Genomic DNA, 11,389 nt, shown 5'->3' with positions numbered 1-11,389 from the left:
CCCTGAGGTAAACGCCTGTGGAAGCGGCAGCGCTGAGGCGGCTCGGGCGGGAAGAGGAACGTCCCTGCCCCTGGGCTGCCAGCGAGACGGTGAGGGACAGAATCGATCCCTACATACTGCTGCAAAAGGGCCTCTCCATTGGCTTAGGGAGTGGAATTTGCTTAGATTGAAACCTGGAAAGATAAATCCTGTTATCCAACTCCTGGAACTCTGGGCAGGGGGGCGGTGTTCTCTGGGAAGCCCCTGTAGCTGCTTCACCTCAGAGTGCACTGTATCATGGCCGGGACCTCCGGGATCCTGTGAGGGTTATAGGCACAGCGAGGGAAAGTATTCTGCTTTTCACATGAAGAAAGTCCAAAAGTTGAGCTCTGGCTGTTGGGTGCTGGTTGGTGAGAAGGAGCAGCAGCCCAGTCAGCTCTCTGCTCCCTCACACCCAACAGTGATTTGTTTCTTTTCTCTGATCTGGTCAGTTTCCTGACAACTTCTTTCATTCTATTTTCCAAAACCAGACTCCATCTCTTCTTGTGTCCAGTCTGATGTGGGAACCGCCTGGCCATAGTGGAAAATCGCTGAGAGGACAAAGATCTTGGTTCGTCTTCCTTGGAGACGCATCCTTCACCCCTCAGCTTTGACCTCCTGTCTCAAGGCTTGTCAGTTCGTGATTCATTGTAAGCATTATTTGATTTTATGTCAGAACTTAACCTTGAGTTACTAATTGTTCTCAAATTCAAACAGTTCTTGTGACTGGGAATGAACCTACCAATGTGTGCTGTGATCCCATCAAGTGACAGTTAAAAAGGAGCAGAGACACATCTTGAATACCATATCATTGACTTGATAGGAGAGCTCCCTCTTAAGACAATCACCCAAAAAAAGAGTTAATATCAAATTTCATTATTTCTCCAGCGATAACCAAAAAGACAATTAGAACCAGCTGCAACTAATAACAGCTACTGGGGCAGAAGAGAGCAGCAGGTGGAAAGATTAGAGTGTACGTTTTCAATGCTGGACTTGACAAAGTTCTAAGTACAACATGGGGAATAGGGAGGGTCAAGAGCACAGTCTTTCAACACAGGTTAGAAATCAGAGAAGAGATCAGACCTTATTTTTTGCCACTATTCCTTCTCTTTAGAAGGGAAAATATCCATGAATCAGGGAGAAACCAAAAGACAGCACATATCATCTAATTCATATTGATCCTAAAAAGTGAACAAGTATCACTGATAGTAAAAGAGCCCTTTGCCACTGTTACCTTTCGGATACAGTTTAAACCCCAATCTCACAGCATCTGTGGTCCTGAGAAATATTTTGCCATTTTCATGAGTCTGAAGGGGCTAATCTGATTGGTCTGATCTAGTCCTAACTTGGTACATGGTATCAAACTTCTTGCTAGGGTTGTGTTTGAACAGGTTTTATTGGCTTCTGCTCCAAAATACTGCATCTTGCTCCACAAGTTTCCTTCCAGGGCTGGCCAGCTGGGTAAGTTGCTCCATTTAGTTCCAATTGTGAGACCTGGGCAGTTTTGTAAAAGCCCTTTGGGGCTACTTTAGGTGGAAAAAGGATCCGTGAACGAACTGTTTTGATTTGCTCCAGGAGGCTTAGTGAACAGATGTTGGCTGGGTCCCTACTTTGAGGGTTTTTTACTGCATATTCATGAGCTGACCTTTTTAGCCACTTCCAATGCAGGAAGGATGTATATCTACATTTCGTTTGCAGTATTAGGAATATAAAAGATTGCCTGCATGACTGAATGTGAAAATGAATTGGGGTTTATCATCTCAAGTTCTTTCTAAGTTTCTTCTGAAGCCCTTCTGTGTTCTGGCTGCATCTGCTCAGTGGTGACCCACAGTTCCCTTGTTTCTGTAGCAATTACTGTTTTCCAAGGTAAAGTCACCAGGGTATGGAGTGGGGAGAAATGACAGTCTAAATTAAGAGGCTCTCACGGACTTGGAAGATGATAATTTGTCTGTAACAAAACTCCTCATTAGAATACTGTTAATTTCCTTTCTGTGACAATTATAGCACAGCACTAGCTCATATGTGCAATGTGCAGAGATATTTCCCTGAAAAAAAACCTATCATTACCACCAGTGAAAAACATTCCTCAGAGAAGAAAAAAATGAGCTTATAATTTTGCATTGGTTTTCCAGTTCAGTGGGAGTTTGGTGTTAAAGTAAGGTTTTGGGGGTTCTCCCTGTTGTCTATTGCATTAATGTTAGATTTCATGGTTAGTATTTTCCCACTAGTATCTGGAATCAGAGGCCATACAGAGCTTTAGACACAGCGATCCCCAACTGTGTGGAACCTGTTACCCCTGAAATTCAGCTCATTTATTCTCTCTTTAAAAACTCACTTCCCTTCCTACAGACATCTTTAAGTGATTGCTGTTTCTTTCTGTTGGCATAGCATATTTTTTTTATCCATCTGTTTTGAAGTTTTGATGAGATTTAGTTTTTTAATCAAAAGGAGATTGTTTTTATAATAGCTGTTTAGTGCCTATTTTGGCAGGAGTGGTGTCGTATGAGTAAAGTGGGTTAGTGCTTCTCCAAAGTGCTGGATTGGGTAGCCTGTTCTTACGCTTTGGGGAGCAGGCTGGACAGGCTCTAGATGAGCAAGAAGTGGATGTTGTGCTCAAGGAATCACCTTTAAACCTGAAGAAGGTCTGCTCTGTTTAGCTGATGATGACAGTTTTGCTCATCAAGGGGAGAGAACCCCTGTTGTTCATCAGTTGCACTGGAGAGCCCTGAAGACCTTTTACTTTGTTATAATTTTCCCATCTGAATTCTGAAGTAGAACAGTTCTGTTCTTCATGGCCAAAGGTCCTGGTTTGTCTTCTTGCACTTGCTTTAAACACTTAGCTAAAATCTTCGAAATACCAGAAGGGATATTTCTTAAAAAAATACCTTTTGGCTAGGATTGTGATCAGCTGGGCTCAGAAGCATCAATGGAGGGAAGTTTTTTACTGTAGCACTCCTTGAAGAAGATAATTCCTTTCTAGTGTTTGTTCAAGATGGGGTGTCTAGTCAGTACTACAGGATAAGGTTATCATCTTAACTCTTTCATTTGTTCCCAAAATACAGATCATTTGCAGGACTGAGGTCTCCTCCTGGTTTTGCCAAGGGATCAGATCAGGTGACAGAGATCATTGCCTTTACTTGACCTTGCTCAGCTATGTGGGATGATATTTTAACCCTCGGCCCTGACCTTAGATTAGTGCCAGCCATGCTGGACTCTGAGATGTGGAAGCTTGCTGTTCTCTGGTGACTGTAGCTCATGTGGGTACATGGAAAGAACTTGGCACTTTTCCTACAGAAAAATCTTTTAGTAACTAAGGAGCTAGGACCCAGTGGCTAAGAGCATGGGCTGTGTGGTTTCCCATCACTGTGTGGGAGAAATTTGATCCAGATCAAAAATAATATGCAGTATGGAGTTCATGACAGCTGTGGATGAGAGAGAGGGTCCATGTTCTGCTACTGATGGATGGAAGATCCCATTCCTGTTCCAGAGGTATTCTGTCTGGTTTTATTTGGCCTCTTCTGATTGGTTGTTTTTCTAAAACAAATTTGTAGGGGAAAAGGGGGACTTCTACTTTGGCTCTGTCCTTGTGGCTGAGGTTTGTCTGATCTGGTACTGGAGCTCTTGGATCAAGAAGACGTGGCCTGTGGCGCTGGCCCGTCTCTGCTCTGACTCTGGGCTCTGTCTGGCTCTGACTGTCGCTGAAGCAGAGACAGTGGCACCGTGTGGATCAGCTTGGCTCTGCCTGCCCTTCCCCCTTGCCAACCTGCTATTTCTGTACTTGATTGGAAGAAGCTAAAACTGTTGGATTTTTGCCTTCAGTCAAGGCATTCCTCAAGTTCCTAATCCATGCTCCAGATGGTTAAGATACCCATCTTGACATACAGGAACAAATAATTATGGTAAAGAATTTAAAACCCCACACTGGCCCTGAATTGTGAGACTCTCCAGGACGGAGAAGTTGGCTACAGAAAGCCCACATCCCCCGGCACGGTCTTGCCACCTGCCCGCACTTGCTCAGCGAGACCGAGAGCGGCGGGACTCCGACGGCCGGTACCTGCGGGCGGGCTCGATGAGGGCAGGAAGAACGGGCTGAGACCTGCCCCATGGGCTGCCCGGTACCGACCGCACCTCGGCGGGTCGCTCCGGGGGGAGGCGGTGCCCGGGCAGGGGCGACCCGGGGCTCCCACCCTCCCTCGTCGCCGCCCAGCCCGCATCCTCGGCCGTGCTGCAGCTCCGGGCTCTGCCTCCCAGAGCCTCCGAGGACGTGCAGCTCCCCCGCACCGGGAAGGGGAGGGCAGGGCAAGCCGCCCTCTCCTCCCGGGCCGACATGGCTCGGGGGAGGTGCCGGCCGTGCCCCGGGCTGGGGGCTGCGGGGGCGGGAGGAGGGAGCTGGCCGGGCCGGGGAGGGGTCACCTGCCCCGGCCGGAGCCGGCCGCCGGGATGCCGCCCGCCAGCGCTGCCCGCGCTAATTGGATGTTCCCTGGATGGAGGATTCCCTCCCCTCCCGGCTGCGGGAGTCATGAAGGCATTCTCGGCTGCGCTTGAAAGTTTGCCAAGCAGCAGCTAGGTTTAATTTCTTTAAGGATCTGGGGAGAAGCGGGGGGGGGGGCGGGGGTTGGAGGGGGACCGTTTCCAAGCATGGGAGACAGGCTGCCGGAGCCTCACGCCAGCTCTTCCCCTGCTGTGGCTGCCAGCTCAGAGGCGGAAGAAATCGAGGTGCTGGACTCCGAGGATGTCCTACCTATGGCCGCAGAGGATGTAAGTTTCCTTTGCTCCGTGTGTTCCTCCCTTTCCCCTGGGCCGGGTTAATGAGCTCAAGCTATTTATAGATAAAGTCCGGGCTGGGGGGAGGAATGGGGCTGGTGACCCTCTGGGGCGAGGGAAAGCCGCCGTCCCCGCCGCTTTGCGCGCCCCTCGCTGCCTGCGGGCTCCGGCGGCCGCCGGGCCGTGTCTCTCCGGAGCCGCAGCTCCCTTCTCCTCCCCGCCCCAGCCGGGCAGGCTGCCGGTCCGCTCGGTGCCCGCAGCCGCGCCGCCGGGAGATGCTGGCTCCGAGCAGGCTGCGGCTGGCGGGGCAGAGGCGGCTCCAGAGGTTGCAGAGGGACTGACGCTTTGGATTGAGGGGCTTCCTGGGGACAGAGAGCTTTTCCAGAGTTCCAGACACTCTGGGGGCGACAGATGTGAAATGCTCCCGCTCTCGGGAGCACGTTCCCTCTTCCAGCCCCCGAGAAGCAAACAGCCGAGGAAGTTTTTTCCTCGGCTCGGCAGGGCTGATAGCTTCTCTCCACCCTCTGAGCTCTGATTGCACCTGAGGGTGGGATAGCTTAGCACCGAGTCTCTGCCACTGCCTAGAAGGACACTAGTGGTTCTGCGTGTTTGAGCCTGGTCCTGCCAGGCTGAGCAGCAAAGCCTGCAGAGCTGAGGCGGTCGTTCTGCATCTGCTGGCCCCGGAGGCAGGAGCTCGCTGTGCACCTGTTTGGGAGGGAGCGAACGTGAGCAGATCCTGCGTTCCTGGTGCATCACAGGTTTGCTCACAGCTCTGCTTCCCAGCAAACTCTGCTGGGATGAGGGCTGTGCAAAGCACTCAGTCTGCAGAGGTAAGCGCAAGGTCTGTTCCTGCCTATGGGAGGATGAAGCAGTGATATTAAATGTCCTTCTGAAGTGTGCTCTGTCTTGGGTCGTGAACCGGCATGAAAGGGACACTTGTGAATTAAGCCTCCAGCAATGGCACATCCCTTCTCCGTCTACTTTTATAACACTGCTGGAGGAGCCCGCCTAGGGTTGCTTAGGGGCAGTGCTGCTCCGCATCCCCCAGCTCTTCCTTTTGAATCCTCCAGAATTCGGCTGTTGTCGGAGTTTCCCCCCAGAGGGAAGCTGAGGAAGCGCAGTCGCCCGGTAGAACTGCATTCCTCGGGCTGTATCCCTGAGCACTGCACTGTCAGGAGGGAACGTGTAATGCAGTTTGACCTCGGTTATAACGCTGCCGGACAGTCCCCGTGCCTGACCCAGGGGCATGTGTGGCTTTCACTTGGAAAGGGTGGCGCTCCAGGAGGTTTCACAGTCCAGGTTCCCAAATACCAGTGCTTGCTTGCCTCAGACTACGACCTTTTCTTCCCTGACAAATTGTGCTTGTCTGGATGGTCTATGAGAAAGATTTCCTGTTGTGATACACATTGGTCCCCCGGAGTTACTCCAGCCTCTACACAAATGCAGCCATTAGCAATTAAATCCTGCCAGGGGTCCTTCCAGGAGATGCTGAGGTGCTGAGTGTCTGGCAGGATTGGGCTTCTGAGACAGGAGAGAGACCATGAAACTTCCTTGGCGAAATCTAGATTGTCATCCTAGTTCTGCTGCTGACTTGCTGCTTGACCTTGAGGTAGGACAGTGTGGGTCTGATCCAGCTCGCAGTGTTACTTACGTTGGGATCTGCATTGTTATTTGACTCTGGTACCTTGTTTTCTGCAATCAACAAAACAGAGCTAGAGCCCGCAGTTGCATTGGTTATGGGAAGCTACCGAGACCTGGCAATAGACGATGTGACAGAAGCCTGAGGTATCATGTATCATCTGCAAGTCGGAAGAGCAGGAAGCAGTGTAAATGCTCTCCTTCTCCTGGCCAAGGTTTCCTGCTGAAACAAGCAGGCTACAGAGCATCATCTCTGAAAATTTGTACTGCTCTGTGCTAGGAGCGTGCCCCCTGAGACCTAACTGGGGTTGATTTTCTGTTGTTGTTATTATTACATTTGAAAGCTTGATGTAAGCTCTCTGGCTTGGTGAGCAAGCACTGACACAGGGTCAGTTTTTTATGTGTTATTAACCACAAAAATATTACGTAGTGAAGGTCTGGCTGTCACAGGCTTGACAGTGTATAACAGCTCAGCTCTGATGTCATTGCAGCCCTTGGAGCAGCGTTCCACAAAGCCAGGATTCAGGCAGTCCCAGAATGTTCTGTTCAAAGTGCTGGATTGATTTATGATGATAAATGGGAGTTTATAAAGGGACAGAGACATGAGGAGCAGGGGAGCTAGCAACTTAACTTATTAAATGGAGTTCAGTGGCCTGATAATCCCACTGTCTCTTCAGTCAATTCTGCTTTAGATCTGCCTACAGTGTGAAAGCAAATGTTTCTCCAGGACTGGATAAGACTCTCACCAGAGCTCTGCATATAACAGTGTGGAGATTTGCTTCTATGAGTCTGATATTTGTTATTTTTCACATTTTATGTTTCTGGGAAGATGAATGAGGCAGAAACAAAGTGTTGTGCTGAACAGCACTTCAGATAGGAGAGCTGGAAATGTGCAGTTTTTTTCTGGAGATGCCAAGCCAGCGGTTACCCCACTCTTGCCCCATGGAAGTTGCTCTCTTCTCAGCTGGTCCCTAAATCCAGGAGATATGAGAAACTGAAACACTTCATTAGAAATTTCCTCTGCTCCGTGGGGCAGGGAGTTGACTTGATATTGGTCTTTCTACAAATCATAGGCTGGAGCCAGTTGCCAACCTGTTTTTTCTGTTCCCGAGTGACAAGAACTTGTGTTCATATGGTCTCTGTGTTGAAGTGAAGCTTCCTCCTACACAGAGCTTTTAAGGCAGATCTGCAGGAACAAAAGTTGTGGGGCAAATCCTTGTAACGGGCTCTCTCCAGCCTTTCACCCTTCCACCTGTGCAAGAGGAATTACCTGTTTTTCAGATGTGGACATGTGAGGCTTGAAGAACTGATGGGTTATCAAGGACCCTGCCAGAGTTAGGAGGAGGCAGCAGACAAGGTTCTGAGAACCCGGCACAGTGGTCTGTGGGTCAGTGTTGGGCCACAAGACCTCAGAAAGTGATCTGAGAAACCATTGCTAACTCCTCCCTCCCCTCAATACACACCAAGCTTTCTTGATCCCTGTGAGTAAAAAAGCCTTTTATTCCCTGCTTGCCTGCAAGTAGACAAAGCGGGAGAAAACAGAATTAACACATGAATGTTCTGAATTCATCCTAATTTGGATTTGTAAATGAAAACTGTCCTCCCTGTGGTTGGTAGATTCCCCCTGCCTCCTCCCCCGGAAGGGTAGGTGATTCTGGGATGAAGAAGGATGTTGGAAATGGCACTAAATCATTTGGTTATTTCTCTGTTAGAATATACTTCTACAGTTTACTGTATGTTAATGTCGTTACTCTTATACCTTCTTTTTCTTCTTTTTCTTCCCTTATGCATTGCCTCTCAGCACTGGAAAGTCCTATTTGATCAGGTATGTGAACAACTGATATATTGTCTCTGTCTTGTGAGCAAAGAGTCTAACCTCCAATTAATTTCCTCTGTACTATGCTTTTCCTTTCATTTAAAATACAGCCTAGGACTAATGTGCTCTGTGCTCCCAATTTGCAGGATGCCGGCATGCAAGTCACAATTATTCCTACTGCTTTGGGCCTTTCTCTCAATTCCTCTTCAGAGCAGCCAGGGACAGAAGTGGGCCCAGCCTGGCCATCCCTCCCAGGACAGGGGCTGAGCCAAGGTGCTGCAGCAGGTGCTCTGTTTGCTGCCAGTTGCACTGTCCTTGCTTTGTGGATTAAAGGATCTTCTGCTCTGTGAGGCAGGTGAACTAGGACCTGTAAAACCAGTGCTGTATTCTTTGAAATGGCTCCCCAGCTGCTCAACTGACTTCTGCAGGGTTACATCCTCCCGGGGAGGACCTGCTGATTTAAACTCGCACAGAATTAGCAAAGTATCTGCTTCTGTACCAAATACTGTGGTTTTATCAGGTAAATGCCTTGGTCAGATCTGTAGCTGGCTGAAGTCAGCACAGCTCTGCAGAGCTCTAAGTTATAGCTACTGAGAATTTGGGTTGTGGATTCTAGTTTGTAAATTATGCTTTTAGCTGCTTTAACTGACATGTTTGCTTTGTGGTATTCCTTCCATCTGCCAGGTTGAAATGTGAAGCAGCTATAAACTGAAGGATTTTCCTAGGGTTGACTTGCTTCTGAACTCTAGCAGTCTCTTGATGTCATAAACTTTTGTGCTGCTGTGTGTGCATGTAAATGTCACCTTCTGTAAGGGAGCTTACTGGGATGCTGGCATCGTCCTGGTGATACTAAAGTTCAGGTGGGATTTTGTCCCTGCTTTATGAGGCGATAATCTTGCTTCTGCTTCTGGCTGAACTGCAAAGCCAAAAGCTGTGGTGCAGTCTCTGGGAAAGGATGTCCTTGGTACCATGGGGGTCCCGTTATCATTCAACTACTAACAGGTTGCCTGTTCTGATGAGTGTTCCTTTATACCTGCTTAGCCATGACTGAGTGTCAATCCATGTGCCTGGGCCGCAGTACATTTGTTGTTGTACAATCAAACAAGCTGGCAGTTGGGAATTAGATTACTCTAATTGTTGATCACACCTAAATTGTGTGGTGTACTTGCATTTGCTGGTGCTCGTAGGGTATGCTGCCTCTCAAAAGGTGGGTGCAAGATAAATTACTTGTGATCTGGGCTGAATGTTGGTTTCAGCCACTTTGAATTCTCTCCCGTCTCAAATGTTGGCCTTAATTTGGTGCCTGATTCTACAAGCATCCTTTGAAGTCATTGAGTCCTTGTGGGATGGGGCTCTTGGCTGGTAGCTACCTTGGGCTCAATGAGAGGAATCTGTAATTTCCCACTGGACTCGCTTGAATAGTAGATGGTGGTTTTTTTCCTTCTTTTTTTCTTTTTAAGGGAGGGGAAAGTTTGACTGTTGGATTTACAGAACATTACCCCAGTAACAAGGGAATGGATTGTAAAAGCAGACCTTCAATAATTAGCTATGTTTCAATTAGGGCTGCAGCTGAAATTCAAGCCTTGTCTGTAGGGCTTTACTATCAAAAAGAATGTGACCTGTGACAACTAGTTGTAAGTCCTGAATAAATCAATAACGTCCTTGTTGCCTGTGGGCGAAGCCGAGGAGCTGACGTCTTCCTCGAGCGTTATATCAGCCATGTGATGCAATTAGCCCTGCAGTGAATTGCAAGATGCTGTTTGTCATGGAACAAGGTTGCTATTCCCAGCGGCTCTGTGCTGGTAGGAGAAGGGAGCGTTGTGTTTAGCTCTGATTGGCAACCATGTGAAACATGAGGACAGTCTTAATAACTAGAGAAAGCCTGTGTGTTTAAGTTCAGAACAGTTGCAGCTCTCCCTGGGAGATATGACCTGGCCTTGTGGGTACTTAGAGTGGAAAAGGGTGGACAAAGATTCACGTCCCCTGTGCCTCTGTGGCGCATGGGCTGCAACTGCAGTTTGATAGCCACCCTCTCAGCTGAGACATGTGGGTCTCTGCACTCACCATCCCAGGAGAGCAGCAGAGCAAGAAGAGGCTCTGGAGAAAGTGTTGGAGCAGTTGGGAATTCACAGACTGGGAGTCTGCAAGTCTCTTGTTTCTGGAGTGATGGACTATGGCAGCAAACTGGGTAGGGAGGGTCAGCACTTCCCCGCCTTGCCTTTGGGGAGGGAAATAAATTATTATTAATGCTTTTATTTTTTTTTCCTGTGGGGAGGTAATTTAAAAAATACTTTCATTTAGGTTTACTGACAAAGAAGTAGGTTTCTTTTTAGGCATACAAAATAAATGGGTTTGGTTTTTTTATGACTTCCCCAACATCTTAAATTAAAAATTCAAAACTTCTGATGAAAATTGCTGCTCAGCTATAAAGCAGTGCTTTTTTCCTTGTTTATTTTGAGGAAGAGGAGTGACAGACAATGCTTTCCGGAGGAATTTAATTTTATTTGATCCAGCTCTAATCATTCACACTGAGAACTGCCAGTGACTCAAGCCAGTATCTCCAGCCAGTTGCAGGTTGCTTATTTTTAGGAAGTAGAAGAACTGAAATTTGGCAAAAAAGCAGATCTAGATCTGCTTGGTAGGCTTTAAGGATCGAAGAAGCCCTTCCCAGGACAAAATCCAGAGTACACTGAAGTGAGTACCAAGATTCCTCCTGCATTTAGTGTGGTCAGCACTTCACCCAAGACTTTGGGAGCAGGCAGACACGTTCAGTGCTGCAGCTACAGTACAGCTGCTGCTTCATACTGCGCTTACGAGATGCGGTTTTTATTACGAGACCCTGGCCCTCGGGCAGCTCTAACTCACTTTTATATGGGAACTTTTATAGGGATTCATACATTTATTTATTGTGCTCATAAACACCCTCCACCCACACACACATTAGCTCTGCATCTGCTGCCTTCTGCAGAGCCTGCGCCGCCACTGAACACTCCGTGCTCTCTGTGTGGCATCCAAGCTCTGAGCAGAGCGAGGCATTGCCTTTTTCCAGCCCTCCGCAATCACTTGGGGTTTTCTTCATTTGTTCTTCACTGGCCAAAAGAAAGGGGTTTTTTTGTTAATCTTCTCATAAAGTCAAAAATGCGACAATCCCAG

General features: G+C 48.2%; 1 protein-coding gene across 2 annotated transcripts in view; it reads left to right on the top strand.

Annotated features, from left to right (window-relative positions):
- The first annotated feature begins 4,656 nt into the window (after positions 1–4,656).
- The window catches only part of RHBDL3 (rhomboid like 3), a 52,827-nt gene continuing 46,094 nt past the window's right edge, over positions 4,657–11,389 (top strand). Inside the window, exons 1-2 of one of the 2 annotated variants that reach the window (XM_065852133.1) lie at positions 4,657–4,776; positions 8,222–8,245. In XM_065852133.1, coding sequence (XP_065708205.1) covers positions 4,657–4,776; positions 8,222–8,245 — 144 coding nt within the window. The remainder of the gene's footprint in view (positions 4,777–8,221; positions 8,246–11,389) is intronic. The other variant, XM_071816789.1, reaches the window with a different exon arrangement.

The sequence above is a fragment of the Patagioenas fasciata genome, chromosome 18 (genome assembly GCF_037038585.1).
Source record: "Patagioenas fasciata isolate bPatFas1 chromosome 18, bPatFas1.hap1, whole genome shotgun sequence".
In the NCBI taxonomy this organism is placed as follows: Eukaryota; Metazoa; Chordata; class Aves; order Columbiformes; family Columbidae; genus Patagioenas; species Patagioenas fasciata.
Note: the sequence above shows the minus strand (reverse complement) of the source record. Positions and strands in the feature narration are given on the sequence as shown.